The sequence below is a fragment of the Poecilia mexicana genome, unplaced genomic scaffold (assembly GCF_051168715.1).
Source record: "Poecilia mexicana isolate PSO_F unplaced genomic scaffold, ASM5116871v1 scaffold_17, whole genome shotgun sequence".
NCBI classification, from domain to species: domain Eukaryota; kingdom Metazoa; phylum Chordata; class Actinopteri; order Cyprinodontiformes; family Poeciliidae; genus Poecilia; species Poecilia mexicana.
This window is the reverse complement of record NW_028263386.1, coordinates 25,118,453-25,144,820: the sequence shown is the minus strand read 5'-3', so window position 1 is coordinate 25,144,820 and position 26,368 is coordinate 25,118,453. Positions and strand designations below refer to the sequence as shown.

General features: G+C 39.1%; 4 protein-coding genes across 6 annotated transcripts; 1 reads left to right on the top strand and 3 right to left on the bottom strand.

Annotated features, from left to right (window-relative positions):
* Positions 1 to 781: 781 nt before the first annotated feature.
* On the bottom strand, positions 782 to 4,878 carry czib (CXXC motif containing zinc binding protein). The gene is made up of 8 exons (XM_015008640.2): positions 4,722 to 4,878; positions 4,546 to 4,629; positions 2,830 to 2,886; positions 2,662 to 2,743; positions 2,547 to 2,578; positions 1,682 to 1,759; positions 1,104 to 1,169; positions 782 to 941 (listed from the first exon to the last, which is right to left on the bottom strand). The coding sequence occupies exons 1-8, from the start codon at positions 4,725 to 4,727 to the stop codon at positions 864 to 866; spliced, it is 483 nt and encodes a 160-aa protein (XP_014864126.1). The 5' UTR covers positions 4,728 to 4,878; the 3' UTR covers positions 782 to 863.
* A 296-nt stretch (positions 4,879 to 5,174) lies between these two features.
* Positions 5,175 to 10,893, bottom strand: uck2b (uridine-cytidine kinase 2b). 3 transcript variants are annotated; one of them, XM_088014966.1, is made up of 8 exons: positions 10,749 to 10,847; positions 9,785 to 9,852; positions 9,036 to 9,195; positions 8,216 to 8,312; positions 7,839 to 7,981; positions 7,575 to 7,672; positions 7,026 to 7,074; positions 5,175 to 6,397 (listed from the first exon to the last, which is right to left on the bottom strand). In XM_088014966.1, exons 3-8 carry the CDS (start codon positions 9,172 to 9,174, stop codon positions 6,261 to 6,263), a joined length of 663 nt encoding a protein of 220 aa, XP_087871092.1. In that variant the 5' UTR covers positions 9,175 to 9,195; positions 9,785 to 9,852; positions 10,749 to 10,847; the 3' UTR covers positions 5,175 to 6,260. The 3 variants fall into 3 exon arrangements, with proteins under 3 accessions (XP_087871092.1, XP_014864124.1, XP_014864125.1); XM_015008638.2 differs by lacking the exon at positions 9,785 to 9,852 and having other exon boundaries at positions 10,749 to 10,893; XM_015008639.2 differs by lacking the exons at positions 9,785 to 9,852; positions 10,749 to 10,847 and adding an exon at positions 9,367 to 9,778.
* Positions 10,894 to 11,810: 917 nt separating this feature from the next.
* On the top strand, positions 11,811 to 19,601 carry aldh9a1b (aldehyde dehydrogenase 9 family, member A1b). Its single transcript, XM_088014965.1, has 11 exons — positions 11,811 to 12,296; positions 12,926 to 13,071; positions 13,152 to 13,281; positions 13,882 to 14,016; positions 14,651 to 14,847; positions 15,342 to 15,482; positions 15,591 to 15,783; positions 15,858 to 15,941; positions 16,074 to 16,215; positions 16,351 to 16,463; positions 18,999 to 19,601. The coding sequence occupies exons 1-11, from the start codon at positions 12,116 to 12,118 to the stop codon at positions 19,091 to 19,093; spliced, it is 1,557 nt and encodes a 518-aa protein (XP_087871091.1). The 5' UTR covers positions 11,811 to 12,115; the 3' UTR covers positions 19,094 to 19,601.
* On the bottom strand, positions 19,471 to 23,731 carry zte38 (zebrafish testis-expressed 38). Its single transcript, XM_088014967.1, has 12 exons — positions 23,454 to 23,731; positions 22,731 to 22,875; positions 22,497 to 22,560; positions 22,364 to 22,400; positions 22,253 to 22,273; positions 22,128 to 22,154; positions 21,987 to 22,054; positions 21,742 to 21,890; positions 20,496 to 20,716; positions 20,341 to 20,374; positions 20,194 to 20,234; positions 19,471 to 19,645 (listed from the first exon to the last, which is right to left on the bottom strand). Exons 1-12 carry the CDS (start codon positions 23,502 to 23,504, stop codon positions 19,598 to 19,600), a joined length of 906 nt encoding a protein of 301 aa, XP_087871093.1. The 5' UTR covers positions 23,505 to 23,731; the 3' UTR covers positions 19,471 to 19,597.
* Between the last annotated feature and the right edge of the window lie 2,637 nt (positions 23,732 to 26,368).

Sequence of the window (26,368 nt, the reverse complement as noted above, 5' to 3'; positions counted from 1 at the left end):
GTTTCAGAGAAACTCGGTTTGCTGCGGTCTCTTTAAAAGTGAATGAGACATTTTACGCCCCGCCCCATTTAGGTCGCAGAGAGTTCCATTCCACCCCGTTCCGCCATTTTTGTAGTTTGATAGCAGCGACGCGATTATCTACCAGCGGAGAAACTTTTTATTTCAAAATTTATGAAAGATGTCAACAACGGAAGGCTTTTCCATCCAACATTACATGGTGGCGCTAGAGTCTAACCCAGAACAGGAGAACATTCAGAACCACGTAGTCAAATTAATCTTACTAATGCCACATTTAATAAATTGCTTGCTTATATGATTATAATTTTATTTACTGATATTTTTGAGGCCTTATTTAATTGTGGCTTACATCCCTCCGCATTACCGTAAAGGTGTGCTTTAAATTATGTGTATATACAAGGCAAACAGAGATTATAATTATTTCTTTTAGATATTAAATGCGCATTTTACATTACAAACAATAAGTCTCAACAAAAAGACCCGATAGGTGGAAAAAATGTCCACTGTGATATTTGATCAACCAAAAATGTCATCTAAAACAGCTTAATTTAGCTTTAAGAATTGTAAGTTCACCTTTTGAAAAAAAACAAACAAAAAAAAAAACAGTCACTTAGTAAATCAATCAACCTTCACCTGACTGGAAAGCCAGTTATCAGCCTTTGTGAAAAAACATGTGAAAAACTAAAGTTGTAATATATTTATAATCAATACCTTTTGAAGAAAATGTATTTAAAAGTGAACTATGATGAAGAAAAAAAACATCTGAAGTCATCATCTTCACTTTTATTAAAATAATGCACAAGGTTCATGTCTATTGAGCACAATCCAAGAAACGTGAAGGAACATCAACACTTGATGAATCGATGTGTGACCTCATAGATTCCCACAGACTCCTTGGCTTTGTCATCGTAGTCGTTCCAGTCCTAAAACATGCAACATGAGGACATTAAGAAAAAAAAAAAAAAAAAAAGTAAAATAGACATATTGAGAAAGAAAAGTAACACTCTCAGGAACAGTCGGAACAGATAGTAGATTAATAATCTAATAAAATAACTTTTGGGACAAGGTGGCCATAATGTTCTTACTTTTTCTAGCAGGTTGACTTCAGGAAACGGCGTTCCAGTCTCTGCTCCCTCTGCAGCAAAACCGGCCTGCAGGAGGACAGGTGGTGTTATATTCAACTCAATTCAAACTTTATTAAAAGAGAGCAACCTTGTCCACAGTAGAGATTAAAAAAAATTGAGACAATGGTTTGTTATGTAGATCAGAAGAAGAAGAGGAAAAATACTTCAGGTAAATCCTAAAGTCGGAGTCACAAAGTGCATATAGCTTTGTTTGTAGAATCTTTGATTTAATAGCTTTAAAAGTCAAAGTGTGCTGATCCTAAATTTTCATGTCTATGAATAAATTAAAAAATGATACGAAATACAACTATGAAGTGAAAAAACATGTAAAAAATATATATAATATATATAAGGTTCATTTTAACTGCTAACATCTTGCAGCCAGATACCACAAGAGTTCATACTCTGTAGACTGAATTGAATTAAATGTAGACTATGAAGCATGCTGGAGAGAGAATTTTACAGAGAGAGTTTTACAGAACTCTGAGGTTTGTCATTAATCTGCCTGATCAGGAATAAAAAGACAGAAAGATTCTCACCTGTGGTTGGAAGTCAATCGGCTCCAGGCCCCGACACTCGAACTGCACCATGGTCTTGAATTTCTCGTTGTCCGACGCCTTCGGTCCAGAGAACACACACAGCGCCGTGAGAATGAAAAACAAACACGTTCACACACTCTGTTTATTATACAGGAGATGGATTTAAAAGGAAAACTGAAAAAAATTAACTATATAATCCAAAAAGAAAAAAGAAAACAATGAAGTTCATGTATGTATGTATATTTATATATGTTTTATAGAATTATATTATGAACATACAGGAGGCGAGACGTGTGTACGTTCTCGAAACTATCGACATGGGTTCTGAGAGCAGCTAACGATTATTTGATTTGATATTTGATTATTCTGATGATTAATTGGAAAACAAAATCGTCACATTCTACTGATTTTTCATTCAATTGCCTATCACCTTTTTTATTCAATATCAGAAATACACAAAAGATACAAACAATTTAATTCCATTTTCAAATAAGAAAATAAACATCTTATAGCCCAAAATGCAACGACAGCGTTCCTTTAGTGAACGCTTGATCATTTGACGTAAACGATGCATCTTTACAGATAAAGGTTTTTCATTTGTACATATATATTTTTTGGTTTAATTACTGCTCTGGGTGTATTGTTCTTTCAGAAAATGGCCTTTTTAAGTGTCTGTGTAGTTGATGTGTAATGATTAATCAGTTACTAAATTAACTGACAGTTATTTCAATAACCAATTAAACATGATTAATCCAATTAATCGTTTCAATCCTAAAAAAAAAACAAAAAAAAAACAGTATGCTAGGAAAACTGAGCCGTGGTAGGCCATGTCAACATCCCACCTGGTACCAGACGGTCCACTTACATTATAAGGGGTAATGGTGTCTCTCAGGATATCTGCGATGGAGAAAATTGGCCTCCGATTAGTTCAAACGTCTCAAACAGGCAGCCGACACATTTAATGACCCACTTATGCGCACCTATTGAATTCTCCCTCGCACAAAGTTTGCATTTCTGGACCATGCTGGCGCTCCCTCGGCCTCCTTTCAGCGGAACGCTCTCCTGTCGACACAGAGACCGGGGAAACGTTGATACACGGGACGGCAAATTAAAAAAAAAATTAAAAAAAATGAAGTTTTTCTACTTACCGTTAGAGTCACATACTGCCATTTATCCGGGACCTCCCCACAGTTTCCACACTTCAGCTGGAGGAGGGAGGAGAAAACGAAAAGTGAGCGTGTGAGCAGAGCGACGGAGAACGACAGGACATGAAGTGGCTCCGGTGGTTTACATCCTGGCTTCAACTGCACGGTGCGTTCAGGTCGCAAAGGTTTCCTATGTATTTTTCAGTATTTGTCCATTTCAATGTCTTTTTACTACTTCACATTGGTTTTAATATAAGATAAATGTTTTAAATATTCTTTTTTTAAATGCTATAATAAAATCAAATTGCAATCAGGAAATCTCAGCATTGTCTTAAACTCCTGCTTGTAAGCAAACACAGTACAGAATGAGCAACAACAGCATTGTTTTGCTTCTCATTGCTATGGTGGTGGTGCATTTGGGCCGTTGTAACTAAAACGGAAACAAATAAAAAATAAATACTCACAAGAAAAAAAACTTGGATATTCTCTGGTGTTGAAGTAATATATTTTCAAGAAAAAAATGACAACTTTTCTATGATTAAAGGAATACATTTACATCATCATAACCAAAATATGCTACAACATTATAAAGTTGGAAATTTGTCAGAAAAAATCTCAGAATTTTACTCTCATTTTAAAGTCACACTTTTGCAACAAAAAGATGTGCATCCCCCTACGTTTACCACCTCAAAAGATGTGCATCCCCTACGTTTACCACCTCTACCTTAGAGGAGATCTGACTTAATTATATGAGGACATTTTTTAATAACTGTAAGAATTATTTTTCTAAAACATTCTCACGTTGCTAGGTCACACAACATCTTTTTTAATATCGCAAATGTGTGTCCTCAAGAATAAAAATGTGTCCTCTTATTCTTACAAATGTACAACTTTGACATAAAAGAATATCCAAGTTTTTTCTTGCAAATATGTCAAATTAATCCCAAAGTTTCTTTGATTTTCTTGGCATAAATTTACTTCTCCGTGGACATCAGTTACCAACAATGGCACCAATATGCCTCCATACATTTCTTACTAAGGACGGTCAGCTTTAGGTTTTTGTTTGTGTCTTCAGATTCGCCACTGCCATAATACATAACTTATGTGTGAAGATACTTATTTTCATGTAAAAGTGTGTAATTTATTTCCACAACCCAGATGAAGCCAGGTGTGTTTGTCAGTACGGATTTTACTTGAACTGCCAGATAAGATAAAAATATTTCCACTTTTTTCGCAATATTCTTTATTTTGCCTTTGATCACTCTTTGACATTTCATTGACATTTGCTCTTTTCATACTGTGATCTTTAATAGAGAGTAAGCAATCCCCTCCCCTCCCCTCCACTCTCAAGTTTGATGATTGGATCATATAAATCCAAATTGAGGTTTCCTTAATATAGACTGCAACATCAGCTCAATTATGAAAAAAAGAATATTAATATATACATTTTACTGTCATGGGGAATGCTGCTGACATGGCAGAGGAAAACTCAGTGCACCCCCACCCCCCTACATGGTTGTTTTTAGCATGCCTGGTGCCGTTTCTGAGGCAGCTTCACAGCAAACTACATTATACACACGTGTGCAGCTCAAATTAAATTCCTCATTGATCTAAAACTGAATGGGATCAATCAGCAGAGAACACTGAGCAGTTTTCGACAGTGAATTAAAAACAGACTGAAACTGAAATAAAAACAGACTAGCATTCTCACCATCCTACCTTCAGAAACCAGCGGAAGTCTTCCCCCAGCGGCCTTACATTTGTCACATTTTCCAAGTTGGCTTTAAACTGCAGCCCGAACTTCTGTCATGAAACAGAGAGGAGTTAGAACTGAGACAGAACGAGCCGAACGTGCGCGCTTTGGGTCAGAACCCTGCAGCAGGGGCGACACATACCACCATCTTGACGCTCCAGTGATGACAGCCGTCTGTGAGGCGTTCAGGAATCCTAGAAATTTTTAACTTTTACTACTTACCCGTACTAGAAGTGGTCTGAGTAATGCGTCAAATAGTTTGCTGATTTGTTCGGGGCTTACCAAAACTCGCTCAGTTTTACGTAAAAATACATGAGTTTTCCTCCTTTTTAACAAAAAATTTTAAACTAAATACGCAAACATTATGGAGCCAAACAACCTAGTTTGAATGAATATGTAAGCCCGATTTGAAAAAAGTCCGTTTCAAAAACAAATAAACATTTGTGAAAAGGTTTGTGAATTAAAAATTGCAAAACAATTCGCCGTTGACTTAAAATGTACTATCTTAGTATCATGAATGTACGTTTGCTGCTGAACACGTCAGCACCACTTGCGCTCCCTCTACAGGCCAAAGTGAAACACGCCAAACCAAAACTCGTCTGCATCAGTTTATTTACCATTAGGCAACTGACAAATTCAACTTCTACTAGCCGATCAGTCCCTTACTCCACAACCATTCACAACTCATTCATTCAATTGCACAACATAACACATATAGGACTTGGCATAAAGAAAAATAAAATATTTATTGAAAACCTATCCAAAACAGACCGGTTTCTAGTGTTGATTTGCTGTGCATGAAAACCTGAGGCAACTTTACCGAGGCATTATGGTGGTTTGCCACACATCTGGAATGAATGCTATTGCTGAGGCAATGAACACCTCCCCGGACCACCCCCCATCATCCATTGATGTGGCATTTTAGGCCAATTGCATTACCCTGAGTCTGTCATCATGATGTCACAGCCGTGATTTGGCTGTGTGAATGTGAGCAGAAGCACCTAAGTTTTGAAGAATAATTTAGATAATCTTGTTTAAAATAAAATAACCACTTACCTTTTCATTGTTTGAATCATTTAAATTTCAATAAATAAATGTAAAAGAAGCATTTTGATCCTTTTTGGATTAACTGGAAACTTGCCAGCATTTGTTTTGATGTGTGACGATGCTTGTGTGAAACACTGAGGTGGATAACAATTCGAATCATTGACAAAACAATGAGAAACACTCCCAAGATTGTCAATACAGAGATCGACCTGCCTTTGGCCAACTTTAAACCATATGTTTTGTTTGTTTCAAATTCTCAAACATTTATAGGGTTGCCCTAGACACCAGGGCTTCAAGTTTTACCAGAAATAAAAAATAAAAAAAAAAAGTTTTTATTTTCTACCAGAAAAGACTTCCATTGTTTAGTAAGGGGACATTAAAAAAAATAGAGCAGGGAAAAAAAACCCAGTTTTAACAGGTCCCTTCTTTACCCTCCAAGCAACAAAAAGAAAATCTAAATTCAGGTTTGACAAAAAAAAAAAAAAAACTCAACTGATCACAAAAGGGCTCAACTCAAGGCATTTCAATTACTTCTGTGTCTCTTCGCTTTTTAAATACAGTGTAGCCAGGGTGGCATTATTTACAGTGCGACACCCACACCCCTCTCCGCCCCGTGAAGAGAAGGGCCACGGCGTCAGTGAGGGCGGCTGCTCGACTCCGAGGTCCTCCGCTGCCGGGGGGTGCTGTGTCCGTTCATGAAGCCGTTCTGACGCTTGGTCTGTCCACCGTTCAGAATGTCTTGGATGTGCTGGACGATCAAGTTGATGGCCACTGCAAAACAGAAAACAGTTATGTGGACCACGAAAATTAGCTTCAAAATGTATAGAGTATTTTTTGGGATTGAACTGGCTGGTGAACAGGTATGCACAATCCACTTCCAATATGCCAATACAATATCTGAGGCATAGAATCGGCCGATACCGATCTGATACAGAAACAAGAGTGCTGAATTGACTCAAAATGTTTCGGGGTTTCTTTAAATCCAAACATAAATGTACCAAATTACCAATTTACTTGATAACTCTACACCAGTACAGCACTCTTAAATACACCAACACATCAAGCTTGGTCAAACATGTAAAAACAACTTTTAATTTATTCTGTCAGTGTAATTAGGAGTAGAACAGCTGATCTAAACTAAATAAACTAAAACTGATTAAAAACAAAAAAACAAGGTTGACTCAAAATTACGTAATGTCAAAAAAACTGTTGGGTGCATCAGTGCTAGAACCAAGTCTGGACCCAAATTTAAAAAAACAAAAACAGAAAACATTATATTTGAGTTACAGAGAGCAGCAAAAACATAACCCATGAGAATGTTTGCATTTTCCTTGTAGGGTAAAGTTAACACCCTCACCTATCCCACTGTTTATTTACATAACAATCAGTCTTGTCTTACCAAGGTTATCTGCCCCTTTTGGAATAATCAAGTCTGCATACTTCTTTGTCTAGGAGGGGGGAAAAAAGTTCAAGATAAAGCAAGTCAAAACATTTTCAATGCAGTTCAAATTAAAGCTATTATCAATCTATATTTTTAATTGAAACAAGCCAAAAGCAAAGGAGAAAAAACATAAATCTCAGAAAAACAGCACCATCTATTGGCTCATCTCTGCCACTGCAGCACTGATTTTCTACAAACACTGTGACCAACATACTAAAAATCTGAAAATATCAGTTGTCTTGCCAATTGATCAATTATTAGTGCTGGTCATTATGTACTCAATTTTTGAAGGAATGGGAAGGAGCATCTTACAAGGAACTTTTCATTAAAAAAAATAGCATTTCATACAGGCTGGTTTATCTACAAATGTTAAGATGGTGTGAGAAATTTGAGCATTTTTGATCATCAAAAATTAATATCCATGATTCTTGACTATACAGAACTTAAAACAAAACAAAAAAACTTGAAAATAAATAAAAATTGAAAAATCCTTGCATTGTCACTTACCGGCAAACAGAACTCCTCAAAGGCCGGTTTTACAAAAGTAATATACTGACTCAGCACTTGTTCAAGTTCTCTGCCACGCTCATTAATGTCCCTCAGAACTGGGGGGGAAAAAAAACACAACAACCATATAAGACATTTACAAGACAGCCTTGTGGAACTCCAACCCTTTCACTACTGCTGGTTACCTCACAGTCTTACTAAGCATTGTTCACATTAATTTTAAACAAGTGACAACAGTGTCCACTTGGATCTTTTTCTATACACCTCGACGCGAGAGCCGCGTGTCTGGGTCTGTGTCAACAAACAGCTTCATCTGGAACAGATCCCTGATTTCCTGAGAGTAGAACATGAGGATGCCCTCAAACAGGACCACGTCGGCCGGGTACACCGTAACAAACTCCTCTTTCCTGGAACAACACACAGAAAAAAGTTCCCTTTTCTCTGTGGCTGGAGGGAAAAACAACAACTGGAGATCGATTACAAAACTCAAGCTCAGAGGGGAAATTTAAAAAAAAAAAAAAAAAACCCACGTTCCTTTTAGGTCAGGAACTTGTTTATGAAAACACTCTCCTATGGGAAACCACAATACTGGGAGGTGCTGAAGAAATGGGATGTGGGCAGAGAAAGGAGGAAACGCTTACCTGGAATGAGTAACAAAGTCGTAAACTGGGATTTGCACCGTCTCTCCCTCAAGTATTTGTCTGAGCGTTTGCATGATGAGCTCATTGTCAAAGGCATCTAGAAAAACCAAAAAAGGCATATGTTTGGTTATGAGTTTGTTTACCGTTTGATCACTGCCACCTAACTTTCAAAAAAACTTTTAGAATTTTTTTCTTGCACATTTGTTGAAATTGTCACCATTTTGTGACAGTGTGGTACGAAATGGATTATCTCACTAGAAACAACCAATCAGAGCCAGGAGGCGGGTCTTAGTGCTGTCAATCACCCTCCATGTGTCACTGTTCTCCCCCCACTTCTTCTCTGCTATGCTGCAGCTAGCATAGTCAGCCATGAATGCTAAAGCTAGTTAACAGTAAGTTCTTTCTTCAGACAGAAATATTATAGCTCAGGGAGGAAATGGAGGAACTCGACATGTCACGACATTCTACACAACAAAACATGGGAAAAACATATTTATAAAAATTGCATACTACTACTTCAATATGGGTGAAAAGCCACCATTTTGCCTAACTGGCAGTTTTGCTCATTTCTCTTTTCCCTTTGAAGGGCAGTTTTGTTTATTTACAGAGACTTCATAATCTTTTGTTAATTTGTAATTATTTATTTTGGATATTTAAAATGTCTTTCAATTAAATATTCTTTGAGAAATTAATGTTTATTTATCTTTGAGAGATTTGCTCAAAAAGAGTCTCACAACAATATTATCGTTTATTGCGATAATTTCTGAGACAAAATATCACAATGTGTTATCGTGACAGACCCAGTTGAGCGCTTCCATACCTGGATGATCGAAGTTGAACTGGCCCTTCAGTGCTTTGGCTTTCTGCTCTGGAGTCAGCACCTTGTAGAAGCTGTCCTGACTGAGGATCGCCACCTGCCGCTGGTGGCGATCTATTTCGTTCTGGCCCAGTTTCTCCATGATCTTCTCACACACAGACGACTGTTACAAGAGACAACGGCACCGATGAATTGGATTAAACATTCAGAATGGCCAAATAAATCAATATGTAGTAAATTGTAAATGACTGGGTGGGACATACTTTGCTTTTTACTAATAAATCAAAATAATAATAAAAGTGCACTGTTGGCCATGGACAGTGCCCTCACTAACCTCAGCAGCCCATTGCTGACTGGGCATTCCCAGCCCTTCCTGAGGCCTAGGTGTCTTTGTGCCAATAAAACTGTGCAGCAATCAGTTTTGTTGCCCCCAGTGGCAGTGGTGAGTCAATTTTGGTCAGATGCAGCAGGTTTTTTTTTTGTTTTGTTTTTTAAGACAAGATGGTCAAAATGTTGACATACACTGGAATCAGGTCGGTAATACCAGCTGGCACAACTGATATGCTGACCATAAGAGCTTAGAGACCAATCTCTTCATACTAGTTCTCAGTAGATTCACTCTAGATACAAGAGATGACCAATTGGATTTTTTTCCAACCAAACAAGTATCATTAGGTCAGATGCTGCAAAATTGTTAGAAAATTTCCTCTCAATGTTTGTTGCTTAAACTATTATTTTATTGTGAAGTTTACCGATGATGGGAAGGATAACTGAAAGTCTGCGTGGTTGTAACACCTTCGCTGGTTATGGAAGTCCAAACCTGCGTCGCCAAGCAGAGATATGACATCCGTGATACAAGAAAAAAAATGAAGTAAAATGGGCGGGGCTTAAGTTGCAACATTCAGCTGTTCGGACAGGAATCAGAATCTGGAACAACTTTCCTCTGTGAATGAAATCCAGACATTGAATCCGGTTATTTCTTAAAAGTGGGTTTTTCTGATAAGTTGAGCTCATATTACTATTATCTGGGTTCGGTTGCGACAGAATTTGAGTCATACATCTTGAAGCGCGTCTGTTCTGACGCTCGTCAGCCAGCACTGCCCACGCGGCATCTAAACGACAAAAGGGGACGTGGGTGAAATCTTTTATTCGGCATCTTCCCTCGAGCGCCTGGAACTTATTCACGTCAGCATCTAGGCTAGCTTAACCCGGTTTACCACTGATAATTCCCAAAGGGTTCGTACATTTAGAAATGCGTTATAAGTTCTACAGATATTACATTATTTTGAAAAAGCGCTAAAACCACAATAGACTCAATATGCTCGCTTATGTTTACAAACACCGTTTCCTGTTAGCATTATCTATTGTTTTGCCGAACCAGCTACCCTGTGATGGAATTCCAGCATGAGTTAGCTGCACGGTACACCAAAGGAAATCTGGGGCATTAATTCAAAAGCTATGGAAAAAGGGGGAAAATAAACACGTTTCCGCACCACAGTTGATAACGTAGCCGAACACGGCTGATATAATGGACAGTTACTGTGAACAGACAATAAAGCCGACTGTAGACCCTCAACTATGCGTCACACAAGCCACGCGGTTCACTTAGCGTTAGCATCCGGTTACTGTGCCAACGTCAGCTGTGACTTTAAAAATAAAAATAAAAAACTATGGCATTTTCAGAGAACGGCTAAAGTACGAAATGAGAAGGCGAACCTTGCCACTAGCAGTGCCACCGGAGACACCTATGAGGAAAGGCTGTCGAATAACGGTGGTGCTCTCATCCCGGTCCCTGAGAAGTGTTTCGCTGTCCCCGGCCATACTTGCAATGTGCCGTTGGAGAAGCTGCGCTGGAACGTCACTGTGACGGAGCTCCTCCCACTCCGGTCCCGTTGTTTATGACGACGCCGACATTTATAAAATTAGGGCACTTGTTTTTCACTTGAGCTCAGCTTTATGACAGGAAAGATAACTTTTATTTCAGTAATGACCAAAGAATATTTCCTGAATGTTTTATTTTGATGGACATCGTAACTATCAAATAGAATTTTACGCTCCGGGGAGGTTGGGGGGGTAGGGGGCCAAGGGGGAGAGGTTATCGCAGCATAGATAAAGAAGAGCAGACGCCGCAACGCCCACGAATAAATATGTTGGTGATATTGAGTGGCAAGTTTTCTCCTAAAACTAAAATACTGTTATTTAGCTTAAGCAATATTATTTTTTGAAGCAACACCCGTCTTGAGTAAATTTTTTTGGCAACACTACCCACATATGGTCAAAAGAACAAGCCTGTTTTAAACCAAACACGTGCAGACAGACAGACAGATTGTGGTAAAGACAAACTTATTGGAGGCCACTTGCTCCTTTTCTTATTTTCTATCAACTGCTTAAAGTTATTTCCACTGTTAAAGCATACACATGTTACTGTGGGCATTTAAGTCAAATACTTAATGCTTTGAAAATGTGTCATTCGGAATTTTGCTAAGTGCCTTCATTTATCATTTCATGAAGATGTTATTTATTTTTATTCATTCTATTTGTTACTTTGAAAAAATACCAGGATTCATACGTAATTGTAGTTTTTCTTCTGTCTGATTACATCTGGGCCGGGAGGAATTAGGTACATAAAATTGTTTTATGCTATTTAAATTGTATAATTGTACTTTTTTTTCACTGGAAAGACTATGTAAATGCCACTCACAATATGGCGACATACGAGCCTGACGCAGTCGCAGCATCTATCTGCGTCCGTCTATGGGTCGCTGTTCAGCAGCGTCAGTTTGCTCCACCTCCCGTAAACCTCTGCACAACTGGTGAAGAGTTAACTTAACACTTTTAGTAGAAGCTTTTATCTCTACCTCAACATTTAATGTGACGTTTTCTGTTCGTAAGTGCACTAACGAGCCGAAGTTCTCGTCTAAAACAGTATAAATTACGACTGGAGGAACTGTTCCCGTTTGATATTTACTTTTCACATGTTGCTGTAGAAGGACGGTTTTGCATGGTTTTAACCCGTATGTTGTTTTAGTTGTTTTTTTTTTACAGTCTCTGCTGAAAGTAGAATTAAAAGGGACGGTGTAAGTATGCTTCGAAGATTTCTCGCGTTCCCGTCGCGGCCTAAAACAGCTCCGACTGTATCTGCCGCCGTAAGGTGCCTGTCTTCGGGTTCGGTGGACATCACCGTCCCGCTGAACTTCTGGGCTGGACGGAGAAGGACAAGCCAAGAAAGCCGCGAGAAGGAAAACGTTTACGAACCAGCCACGGGTGAGTCACACACCTGACCCCGTTTCCTAACTGCTGGACTTTGGTCATTGTTGTGTGAAGACTATTGTCAGGTGATCCAATCATTAGCAACATCAGTTTGCAACTTGAAAATCAAAAATGCTAGATTAGTTTTTTAGCAAACTAAAATTTTACTTTGGTACAGCACAAATAAATACACCAGTAGTTTAGCGAGTTGGTGAAGTCAGTGCATTTAGGACTATAACAATCAATGTAAAATCAATAATAAAGAAACTGAATCTGACAATAAACAATTGGTTGACTACCTTGGTCAAAAAAAAAAACCCTGCAAATTCTTTCAAATGGTTCGGAAAGTACAATTAGGAATTCCAAATATAATGTAAAATAAATAATAAAGCTCAACATCGCTCAGAGCACAAAACAGAATTAGAAAAGACCTGCCCTTATGGATCAGGCACATTGTCACCAATACCCGATCTGGATATTGAAAAATCCGATACAGTTGTTAATATTGGACTGAAGCATCGTTAGTGAACTCATTTTCTATTTCTACTCTAAAAAGAACGTCAATACTTTTACAAGGCGGTGTATATAAATGACTTATGATTCATTTGATGTTTTGAATGGCCCGTTTCTTTTTTCCACTCCAGGCCATGTCTTGTGCCAGTTGGAGCCATGCGGCAGAGAGGAAGTAGATCAGGCCGTGAAGGCTGCTAAGTCGGCCTTTGGTCCCTGGAGCAAAATGTCCGGGATGGAGCGGGCGAGGATCATGATAGAAGCTGCCCATTTAATAGAGGTGTGTTTAAATTTTTTGTTGATCCCGTCGTTTCTACACCAAAACAGCTTGAAGCATTTTCACCCAGGTGTCGTTTACAGAGCAGGAGAGAGGAGATCGCTGAAATGGAGGTGGTCAACAATGGGAAGTCCATCACAGAGGCCCGACTGGACGTGGACTCTGCCAGACTGTGTATAGAATACTACGCCGGACTGGCCAGCACTCTGGCAGGTTGGTGCAAACTGCGCATGAAGGACTGTTTTGCTTATTTTGTCACTTTTTTTTTTTTTTTTTTACACACTTTCTAAAAATGGGTTCTTACACATTGGGTGTACAGAACTGCTAATAAAAATTCAAAGATCAGCAAAGCTGGTTTGCAGAAGGGACAAGGACAAAGAAATCGAGAAGATTAGGTTAGGTTAGAAAAAAAAAGAATGATGTCATGATTTTATTATTGGAAAATCGCTGAATTTCCCCATCATAAAATCCATCTGCAAAAAAAATCAACATGTTGTATATGGCCATAACAAGCCTGCTTAAAAAATAATATCTGATGCCAAAGGCAAAAATATTTTTGCACATCCCAAGTTTTGGGAACAGTGTGTTAATTAATTTTGTTTTACAATTTTTTTCTATAATTCATAGGAGGTTCTGGTATTAGTGAGAAACACTTTTCATGAGTTGAATTTCTAGATAGATATCATAAATTTGACTACTGACATATTATTTAAACCTGTTTTTAATAATTGAAGTGTTTATCAATTATGAATCTCATACATACCACCGTAATTTTCTCCTTTTTGTTTTTTTTTTGTATTCCTTTCTGCCAAGGACAGCATGTTCAGTTGCCGGGGGGATCCTTCGCCTACACCCGCAGGGAGCCTCTGGGAGTGTGTGTGGGTATCGGCGCCTGGAATTATCCCTTCCAGATCGCTGCCTGGAAGTCTGCGCCAGCCCTGGCCTGTGGTACGGGGATTTCCTCTGGAAGCTAGAAAGATATTTTGCTCCAAATTAATTGCAGCGTATGCCAAGTTAGCTGAAGAAAAAGTTTAGCTGAGCTACACTTAAGCGCAGTTGGAGCTGTTTTAAAGCTACCAGATTACACAGAGGATCGTTTTGCTGCAGCTATTGAAAGAGGATATTTGCGGTGTGTCGGCCCTCTTATGACCAAAATATTCTAAGTACAATCTGAAAGGATAAAGAAAAAAAAAATCATATAAAAGCCATCTGCTCTGACTTGGTTAAGAGTTATAAGTGTTGTCTTAATGGACCGTTTTCCAGTGAGAAATTAAACATGTGATAAAATAAATATACTTTATGCGAACAAAGACAACAGGAGAAAATTAACATGTCAACCACATAATCCATATGCTAATATGTGAATGATGTCATGACCTGTATTTTTATTTTATTTTTTTAACTTTTAACGCAGAAAAATTACAATAAATACACATTAGAAGTTGGAGATCAGTTTGTAATGAACTATAAACATGAACCAATTAATTTTGACCTGGGTGGATGAACCGACCGAACACTGCTTTGACTGGAGAAGTCAGATGATTTAGGCGTCAGTTGTTCTGCTTCCTGTCCTCCGACACAGGGAACGCCATGGTGTACAAGCCGTCCCCAGTCACACCAGTAACAGCAGTGCTACTGGCAGAGATCTACGCTAAGGCTGGAGCTCCAGAGGGGCTGTTCAACGTGGTGCAGGGTGGACAGGAAACTGGCAGCTTACTGTGTCACCATCCCGATGTCGATAAGGTGTCCTTCACAGGAAGTGTGCCCACCGGTCAGAAGGTCAGTGCTTCTATTGACGACATTTAATTAAGAGGTAGTATTATATAAAATTGACTTTTTTTAACCTTTACATCATGTTGCAATATTATTCCCTCATCAAAAACATACCTGGAGTGTTGCTTTAATCTCCCGTGGCAACCATTCAGTTGTACAAAACTGACCTAGCCTTGACTTGAAGGATCAGTGTCATTATCCTTCAGACTAGCCAACAACAATTAGCGAATACCTGCGCTTCTGGCTTGTTACAACATGATGTAAACCTCAAAAAAGTCAATTTTACACAATACTGCCCCTTTAAATTACAAAATGAAATTTTTTTAAGTCATATTTGATAGATACAGCACTTTCATAACAACTTAAGGTGATACAGTTGTTGATTGTGCTATAAAGTGGCACTATGTGGCTGAAAAACGCATAATCCTGCCCCTTTAATTGTGAAATTTCAATAGACAGAATGAATAACGGGTATTCTTGAATGTGGCGTTAACTTTCAGATCATGGAAATGGCATCGAAGGGGGTCAAACCGGTGACTTTGGAGCTCGGAGGCAAATCTCCCCTCATCATATTTAAGGACAGCGATCTGGAGAACGCTGTGAGAGGAGCGCTCATGGCCAACTTCCTGTCTCAAGGCCAGGTAGAGAGAGAATCCCGCACTTTCACTTCTTTGTAGCTCAGAAGCCCAGTTGCTCGGTAAACGCGGCTGGTTTCTGTTTGCATGGTTGACTGAGCGTGTAACTCACAGGTGTGCAGTAACGGCACCAGGGTGTACGTGCAGAAGGATGTCCTGGCCGAGTTTGTGGAGGAGGTGGTGAAAAGAACCCAGGCGATAGCAATAGGAGACCCTCTGCTGGAGAGCACCAGGATGGGAGCGTTGGTCAGCCGGCCACAGCTGGACAAAGTGCTGTCCTTTGTCGAACAGGCGAAAAAAGAGGCAGGTCCCTTAAAACGTTCCTCAAACGTCTGTGTGTTAAGACTCTGATGTGTGTTGTGATGCTCTGCTGTCAGGGAGCCACAGTGTTGTGTGGAGGAGAACGCTTTGTCCCATCTGACCCCAAACTTAAAAGTGGATACTACATGACTCCATGTGTCCTAAGTAAAACAAAACTTAAAGTCCTTTAATATTGTGTTTAAGCTTTGATTGTTTTATCATATAAAGTATTTAGATTACCATGATTTATAGAAATTGTCCAAATAAAGTTGTTTCCCGTCCTTTACCTTCCCACAGGCGACTGCACAGACGACATGACGTGTGTGAGAGATGAAATCTTCGGACCTGTCATGTCTGTGCTGTCCTTCGAAACAGAACAGGAGGTTCTGCAGAGAGCCAACAACACAACACTGGGTCTGGCTGCAGGCGTCTTTACAAGGTCAGCGTGCGATTGAAGAAAAAAAAAAAAAAGTTTTTATATATATATATATATATATATATATATATATATATATATATATAAAAATAAACATTTTTTATTGATTTTTTTATCGTACTATGTTGCGTGACCCAGGGATGTGACCCGAGCCCATCGTGTGGTGGAACAGCTCAAGGCCGGTTCCTGTTTCATCAACAATTACAACATCACACCTGTGGAGGTTCCATTCGGAGGCTTCAAAATGTCAGGTGCAGTCAGAACGAGGGGCCCAACGTCATCTACAAATTACAACATTGTGTCTTTTTTTTTTTTTTAACGTCTTCCTTACAGCAACTATCACCGGTTTTTGCTTTAAAATCAAAAGGTGCAACTACACCCTGCAAAAACAGAAAATCTTACTAAGTAATTTTGGTTTAGTTTTTAGTGCAACTTTCTCAGTTCTGTCTTCTTTCAGGTGTGTTAACTTGCAAGTAACTTTTCAACAAGACAAAGGAGCTTGTCTTATGTCAATAATTCCTTAACATTGATGAAAAAGTATTTGTTATAAGTGAAATAAAATGCCATGGGGAAAAAAACAATTTTGTTGTGTGTTTTAAGCTAAAATGTCTTGTGTCACTAACATTTTATTTGACTTATAACTAATACTCTGACATCAATATTAAGGAATTATAGTCTTAAAACAAACTTTCTTGTTTTAAGACAATAAAAGTTATTTGTAAGTTAGTTTCATTTCAAGTGTACTAAGATATTTGCCCTTGAAACTAGACTAACAATCTTGCCAAGTTTTTTTATTGTTGCAGTGTAAAATGAAGTTTTCAACAGCTTTTCCAAATAAAAAGCTGTGAAATGTGTTTATTTGTATCCAGTGATTACTTTGTACAATCATCTCTTAATACAGACATCTTCATGATGTACAGGTGCTGGTCATAAAATTAGAATATTGTGATAAAGTTCATTATTTTCCATAATGTCATGATAAAAATTAAATTGTCATATATTTTAGATTCATTGCACACCAACTGAAATATTTCAGGTCTTTTATTGTTTTAATTTTGATGATTTTGGCAAACAGCTCATGAAAACCCAAAATCCCTGTCTCAAAAAATTAGAATATTATGAAAAGGTTCTCTGAATGAGCAATAAAAATAATCATCTGAATCAACAAAGTAACTCTAAACACCTGAAAAAGATTCCTGAGGCCTTTAAAAACTCCCAGCCTGGTTCATTACTCAAAACCGCAATCATGGGTCAGACTGCTGACCTGACTGCTGTCCAGAAGGCCATCACTGACATCCTCAAGCAAGAGGGTGAGAAACGGAAAGAAATTTCTGAACGAATCGGCTGTTTGCAGAGTGTTATATCAAGGCACCTCAGTGGGAAGTCAGTAGGAAGGAAAAAGTGTGGCAGAAAACGCTGCACAACGAGAAGAGGTGACCGGACCCTGAGGAAGATTGTGGAGAAGGGCCGATTCCAGACCAAATTAAATTTTCATCTCCATAAAACTTTTCAGCAGATGGAAGCATGAAGTGCTCCAAAATCTTGTGATAGCTGCTGCATTGATCCTGCCCTTGATAAAACCCAGTGGACCAACACCAGCAGCTGACATGGCACCCAGACCATCACTGACTGTGGGTACTTGACACTGGACTTCTGGCATTTTGGCATTTCCTTCTCCCCAGTCTTCCTCCAGAGTCTGGCACTTTGATTTCCGAATGACATGCAAAGTTTGCTTTCATCCAAAAAAAGTACTTTGGACCACTGAACAACAGTGGTCCAAAGTGCTGCTTCTCTGTAGCCCAGGTCAGGCTATTCTGCCGCTGTTTCTGGTTCAAAAGTGGCTTGACCTTTGACCTGGGGAATGCGGCACCTGTAGCCCATTTCCTGCACACGCCTGTGCACAGTGGCTCTGGATGTTTCTACTCCAGACTCAGTCCACTGCTTCCCCCAAGGTCTGGAATCGGCCCTTCTCCACAATCTTCCTCAGGGTCCGGTCACCTCTTCTCGTTGTGCAGCGTTTTCTGCCACACTTTTTCCTTCCTACTGACTTCCCACTGAGGTGCCTTGATATAACACTCTGCAAACAGCCGATTCGTTCAGAAATTTCTTTCCGTTTCTCACCCTCTTGCTTGAGGATGTCAGTGATGGCCTTCTGGACAGCAGTCAGGTCAGCAGTCTGACCCATGATTGCGGTTTTGAGTAATGAACCAGGCTGGGAGTTTTTAAAGGCCTCAGGAATCTTTTTCAGGTGTTTAGAGTTACTTTGTTGATTCAGATGATTATTTTTATTGCTCGTTCAGAGAACCTTTTCATAATATTCTAATTTTTTGAGACAGTGATTTTGGGTTTTCATGAGCTGTTTGCCAAAATCATCAAAATTAAAACAATAAAAGACCTGAAATATTTCAGTTGGTGTGCAATGAATCTAAAATATATGACAATTTAATTTTTATCATGACATTATGGAAAATAATGAACTTTATCACAATATTCTAATTTTATGACCAGCACCTGTAGTCTGTTAGTCTCACATAAAAATGCACTGAAATTTGTTTGCAACTTGACAAATATGAAATTTCAAGCAATATCAGCACTTTAAAGTCCAACGGAGGACGATTGGAGCCACTAATCCTCCTCTGACTAATTACTATTCTGACCTTTTGTTGTCAGAATTCTGAAATTAAAGTCATGATTGTTCCTTTTTATTTTTTTTTCCAGTGGCCCTAATCCTGTAAAGTCTTGTGTTGGTCCCCATTCTCAGCCTTTCGTACCCTTACATCCACCAGGTATCGGGCGGGAGAACGGCCAGGTGACTGTGGAGTTCTACTCCCAGCTGAAGACCGTGTTTGTGGAGATGGGAGACGTGGACAGCCTGTTTTAGAGAGCCGACCGAAGGAAGCAACCTGAGCCAGAGACTGGAGGAGGTGGAAAGGACCGGACCGGACCGGCCAGGCCATCTGCCATCACTCAAGAGGGAGAAAAAAAATCAAATATTAATACAGACAAACAAGCCTTGATTGATGAGAATCATGTCATTTTATATCCATCTTCAAGATTTACACGTTTCCAACACCACAAACGTATACTAAATAATAATAAATACTACCACATTTTACAGACTCTTAACATAAATACAAGTGCTTTACAATCGAGCTTTATTTCTCTGTTCTCCTCTCAGTCCGATTTTTTTAACCAACTCCAAATCAGAAGAAGTTGAACACATTTCTAATTTCTATGTAATAAGCCGCCTTTAAAAAAAATTCATACCAAAAATGTGTAACAATGAAATTATTGTTTGTTTCTTTCATACACAGCTGACTGTAACTTGAACAATGTTTGTAAATATCACACTAATAAACTGGTAGCGCTGTGCTGGTCTCCCGGCCTAATTTCTCCTCTTCTTTCTTGCCACAGATTTCGGAGCAGCTTTCTTCTAACAGACAGAAAAATTACAAAGTTTTACACCTTACAGCTGCAGTATGCAACATTTATGAAAAATATACTTTTTAAACAGTTCTGTAAAAACTATCACTATGTCGTGACAGTATGCTATAACATGAAGAATCTGTGAAAAAAAGAAAATCGAGCTCCTCTGCTTTCTTCCACTGTTATCTAGAAACAACCAATCAGAGCCAGGAGGCGGGGCTTAACGCTCTCAATCACACTGATCACTCCCCCACCTACTCTGGTTTTCCTGTAAGGGTAAGTTGCTTCTTTGTCACTAACACATTGAGCAGTGAGTACATGAGTTGATTGACAGCACTAAGCCCCTCCTCCTGGCTGTGATTGGTTGTTTTTGACCTAGAAATGGCAACAGTAGCTCAGTCTCAACACACTGACAGTTTTAACAAATTTGTAAAAAAAATATATATATATATATTTTTATAAAGTCATACACTGCAGGTTTAATCATAACTCAAGTGAAGCTCTGAATATTAGGTTTTGCTTCTGAAGCCTCTATTTCTGCCAGTCACGTTGTACCTTAGTCAGTGGCCTGCTGGGTTTCTTGAATTGTGCAGACTCTGTTTAAAGTAAAGTTAGCACACTTTACTTTACAACGTTCAAAAAATGTCAAAAATACAAGAAAATTGTTGAAACGAATGACTTTATTTAGACAGAAACACCTACCGTCCTCAGAAGGAAGATCTTCATCGCCTTTTCTCTGAAGAGGATTATGTAAAAACAGCAAAGAAAACAGAACCGAAATAAAAAAGTTGACTTTGAAAAATGACAGGAAGTAAATAATGAATGATGGACCAGCAGAGTCTCAGGTCTAAACCCACCTTGATGGCCTCTTTCCTCGGGGAAACCCGCACAGGTTCCTTCAGATAGTTTCCTTCCTGCAGTTTTTTCACCTGGCCTTGCTCCACAGACACTCGGACCCTCAGGGAGTGGTAGGTTGTGTGCACTTGGCCCACTTTGAAGTGCACTGGAACCCCTTGAAACCACAGCCGGTCGTGCACCCCCTCCTGGAAGCCTGGTGGTTGGTAGTCTGCAGGGGTGACTTTAGAAGCGAAGCAAATAAAGTCAGAAAGCGAATAACTTCCATCTACTGGTGTGCTTGGGTTGTGCTTAGGAAGGACAAGAACTAGTCAAAGTAACAGAAATGAAAAGAGTTGCTTTATGGCCTGCTTTTCAGTCCAACATAAGCTGCATGTCTCCTGTGACCGTACTATTGCGCAATTTGATATTTCAAAAATGAATTTGCTTAACGGAAACACATCCGTTTAGAAAATTGTTGTTTTTCAATAAAACGTTTTGGTGCAGGGATGAGGTCTGTTTTTTATTTTTTCTGGCCGCATCAAAATTGGTTTATTTCGTAAAACTGCAAAATTACAAAACTACAAAAGTCTCCCTCTATGTCAAACTGTCGTGTCTGGCTTTACTTAACTCCTGAGAGCAGCTCAGCCTCCAGTAACCATCTAATGTTTTACATAGTTACATAGCATAAATATCTATATAAAAGCTTTATTTCGAAGGCGTGGTGGCTTTTATTTTGCCGTCGCAGTGCGCTGCAATCAATTACACATAGAGAGAACCCTGCCATGTTAATGACGATACATGGTGCATCAATAGAAAAAAGAAAAACTTTAAACATTTTAAAGAACCACAGATTTTTTTTCTTTCTATTTTTAGGTTTAAAATTTTTCCTTTATGGGATGTTGATACTTATGGAAAATTACATAGAAAAATAGCTTACAGGCTCCAACATACTAACAACAAAATTTTATCAAGAAAAATATTACACATACCTTTATTGTCATTCTGTTGTGGAAATTCAGTGAGATTATTTCATCAGAAAACTGAACTAGTATTACAGCTGGATTTAAAAAAGAAAAAAGTTGATTCTCTCTCATGTGTAGCCAAAGTTACTAAGAGCCATTGTTGAAGGTCCAAGGAGCCACTTGCAGCTCCAGAACCGCAGGTTGAAGACCCGTGGCTTACACAAGGGGCAGCTGTTAATTCTCCGTGTCTTCAGCAGCATTCTGCTTTAGGAGTTAATCACACTGAAACGGTTCGGCATCTTACTCTCATCGTAGTAGTAGAGCTTCATGGTGAGGTAGACATTGCTGGGGAGGGCGTCCAGGTTCTGCAGCAGCAGGAAGAGCTTCCTGATGAGCAGCACGGAGGCTCTCTTGGTGTCCTCCAGTGCCACCTGCATCCCCATCGCATTGTCCCTGAGGTTTCATGAAGGATTTACCAACCTTCTACTGAAGTCAGCTCATAAACGGCACGTATTTATTTATTTACTACAAAAGGAAACCCATCCCCACCTGACTATGTCCATTTCTGGTCCCTTTTCAGTGTATCTGAAGTTGAACTGGTAGGACTCGATGATGCACTGCAAGTTAAACAATGCAAACTTAACGTTTCTGATTGACACGTCACATTATTAAGTGTGTTATACAACTTACGTTACGGTCCTTTGGATCAGTGTAAACCTAGATTTTGCCCCGCATCCAAAAAAACAGAAATTAACATTTTACGCCAACTATCACGTCAAATCTACATATTGCTTCAGTAATTACAAGGTACTCACCCCAATGCATATAATCTGTAGCTGTTATAGGAAAATATGGAACAATAATTTAAAAAAATGGGGAACAAATTGGCCGTTTTAATTCTAAAGGTAGTAGAGGACGGGACTTACATACTGTTTCTCTAATGCGTCAAAACAGCCCATCATCCTAAAGAAACCATACGCAAGGACAAAAATGTAATTTATCACTGGGAGAGATAACGACAGCTTTCTTTCAGATCTACCTATTTAAAACTAAATTTACCATTTCACAATTTTGTTGGCGCCGGAGTTGTTGCTGTTCTCACGCAAAACCTTGATGCACAAATCTAGCAAAAACAGACATTGATTTTTAGAGTATAACATATTAAAACATTTGTTTCCAACACATTCCATTACTGTAAGATAACGTCATAATTTGAGGTCATTGCAGGGAGTCCATAAAGAAGGCAAATTATGGGGAGATTTTCTGGAATTTTCTGCACTGTATCCTGCTCACCTTCAAGATACCTGGATCGGTAGGCGCACTCTGGAAAAATCCCTCTCAGGTAGGTGATGGAAGAGACTGCGATGGCCATCATCCTCTTGACAAAGACCAGAGACTCTTGTTTGTTTTTTAAGTCATTGATGAATAATCCGGTCCACTTGAAAAGTGAACAAAAAAAAAGGGAAAAAAAGCCGTGGATATGAAATACAGGTGCATCTCTGCAAATTAGAATATCAGCAACAAAAATCACAAATTTCAATACTTTAGTTCTAAAAAAAAAAATCTATTTTTTTTCCTCACTGTCGTAAATTCAGACCAAGCTTCTCTTTCAGGTCAGTTAGAATTACCGAAATAAAACTAGGTGCTAAATATCCTGCTTTTGGGGTAAAATAATCTAGTGGAGGTTTAAAGAGTCTAGGAAATTGTAGTTTTTAAAGTGCAACAGATTAAAGATGCTCAAGGTAGTGAAAAATTAGGTGTAATTTGCCTGTTACTTCGACTTTATTTTTTACTTTCTGAGAAACTATACAGGGGCTTGAATATTTCTGTCTACTGAATGTAAATAGTTCGTGTCCTCATTTATTGAAGTGAACCTCGACAAGCTAATAATGGGTGTGTTCTCTATCTTATGAACAAATAATGACGTCAGTTACATTAGAAATGCAATTCACGAACGCATTTTGAGCAAAGACATATTTTCGGTGTTAGCTTTTATGGAGTGGGTTGTTTCCAAACCTCAGCAGTTTCATCCTTGTTTCCTCTCAGACGCATTTTCCCAGACGCCATTTTTACTCCTTCTTCCTGCGTCTAACCGTAGTTAGCCGAGTCACTTCCAACGGTTAAATTAGCTAGCGAAGACGCCGAATAAGCTAAGAAATATGTAAATATATCCAAAAATATGTCTCAAATTTTGAGTACGCTCTAAGACGATATTTTGTAACCAAGTTAGGACTCTAGGAAACAAGAGCCCGCAGCTCTTCCAGTCAACTAACGTTAAGCTTTAATTAGCTAACAGTTTTCCCGCCCTAGACGAAAAAAGATACTGTATGACAAAATGGCCACGAATTCACTTTTACCGTCATAACGAATTTATTTTTTTTTTAACTATTGTGTGACGGGTTAAAGATTTTAATTTCAATTTTTAAAAAAATCAAATATAACTTAACATAGAGAAAAAATAGGTGAAAATCCTGAATTTACTTTAAAATTTTAACCTGCATTGTTCCAAGACAATGCCCTTATGCAAGTCTTGAATGGATTAAATCAGTGGTTCTCAAATAGTGGGGCTCGCCCCCTTTGCCGGGCGCGGTGCGATACCTGGGGGGGTGCGTGTGACCCTGGGGAACAGGCTTCTTTTCGGGGCAGTACTAGTATAAAGTGTAATTGCGCATCCACTACAGTAGGGGGCAGTGGCGCTGTCATTGTTACTTCTGTCATGTTTGCAACAGTGCAATATTTTACGACTTACAAGACAACAGGTTTGCCTTGGTTAGCAGTGTTGAGTCAACAGAAAGCTCCGACTGCGTTCTGTCTATAGCCTCCGTTATTCAACATAACAACCCCCAACATGAGAAAGTTTTAACAGGGATGAAAAGAAAAGCAGAGAGAGACAAAGATAATGAGACAAAAGAAAGTCACCCGAAAGCTAAGACGAGGAAATACGACGAAGCGTATTTAGCGCTTGGCTTCACTGTCACTACAGTTGGAGAAGAGGAAAGACCGGTGTGTTTGCTGTGTCTAAAAATGCTCGCAGCGGACAGCATGAAGCCAAATAAATTAGCGCGTCACTTAAATACGTTACACTCCAATCACGCCGATAAGCCGCTAGAGATTTTTCAGCGAAAACGTGCTGAATATTGCCAACAGTCATCCCGCTTTGTGAAGGCTACTTCAGTAAACCATTGAGCGCTGTTAGCATCATATAAGGTGGCGTACCAAATTGCGCAGTGCAAAAAGCCCCACACCATAGCAGAGGAGCTGATACTGCCTGCAGCATTAGACATGTCATGCTGGACGACGCCAGTGCAGCAAAACTAAAAACTATCCCTCTGTCCAATGACACTGTCGCCAGACGTATAGATGACATTGCTAACAATCTTCAAGAACAGCTGGTAGAAAAACTCAAAGACAAACATTTTGCCTTACAACTTGATGAAGCAACTGACAGCAACAAAGACTGTCTGTTTATTGCTTATGTACGTTTTGACTTGTCAAACTCCCTGTGTGAGGATCTACTTTTTTGTAAATATGTCAGAGACAGAGCCACAGCTGAAGAGCTATTCAAAATTCTGGACTCCTTTTTGACTGAGAATGAGCTAAAGTGGGAGAACTGCATTGGTGTTTGCAGTGATGGTGCACAAACCATGGCAGGGAAGAGAAAAGGACTTAGGGCACTCATCAAGACAGCCTCACCTCATGCTGAGTGGACACACTGTATTATACACAGAGAAGCACTTGCATCTAGGCATCTTTCCCCTGAATTAAGTGAGGTTATGACTGACATCATAGGTGTAGTCAATTTTATAAAGACCAGACCACTAAAAACAAGAGTCTTCTCTGCCATCTGTGAGGAGATGAGAGCTGAACATCAAGCTGTGCTCTATCACAGTGAAGCAAGGTGGTTGTCACGAGGAAAAGTCTTGTCCCGAGTTTTTGAGCTCAGAGAGCAAATAAGAGTGTTTTTGGAGCAGGAGCACAAGTATGAAGAGGCAGAAAAATTTTTGTGTTGAGAACATCCTGGGAAAACTGGCCTACCTGAGTGACATATTTGGAAAGCTAAATGAACTGAATCTACAGCTTCAAGGGAAAGAGAAACACCTCCCTCAGGTCACAGACAATATTAGCTCTTTCACCCGAAAGCTTGCAATGTGGGGCAGGCAACTTGATGAAGGAAACACCGATTCATTTGAGAACCTGCATGAATTTGTGGACACTAATGACTATGATGCTATCTCAGTGATTCCACACATTAAGCAGCAAATTTCTTCACTGATTGGATTCTTTAAAAAGTACTTCCCTGAAAACAGTTCCCAGTATGACTGGGTGAGAGACCCTTTCAGTGCACCATCTCCAACTGGTTTCAGCTCTGCAGAAGAGGAGCAGTTCATTGACATATGACGTCTGACTCCACATTGAGACTGAGGTTCACATCACAGAGTGTAGAGAGGCAGTATCCACTCTTAGGGGAGAAAGCTATAAGCATTCTGCTTCCTTTTTCATCATCTTACCTTTGTGAGATTGGCTTATCTGCTGTTGCTGCACTGAAGACCAAGTACAGGTCCCAGCTAAACATCGAGCAGGAGCTGAGAGTTGCCCTATCATGCTTCGAACCTCGCTTCGAAAAGCTGTGCACTGCAAAAAGTGCTCATTGTAGCCATTAAACCTGACTTCCTCCTCATTTTGATCAAAAAAAGAAAGAAAAAATGAGCACAAATTGTTTAATTCATTTTTGTTCTGTAGGTTCAAGTGTTTTATATATTGTGCTCCTGAGTTAATGTTGCTGAACTGAATATAAATTAGTTATTTTTTTAGTTTTTGTAGTATATTAGTTATAATTATTAAATATTTATTGATTTGATTTAATTTTGCAATGGTGCAATTAGTTGGTCAAACATGTTTACAGTTTAAACAAGGATTTATTTATTTTTAAT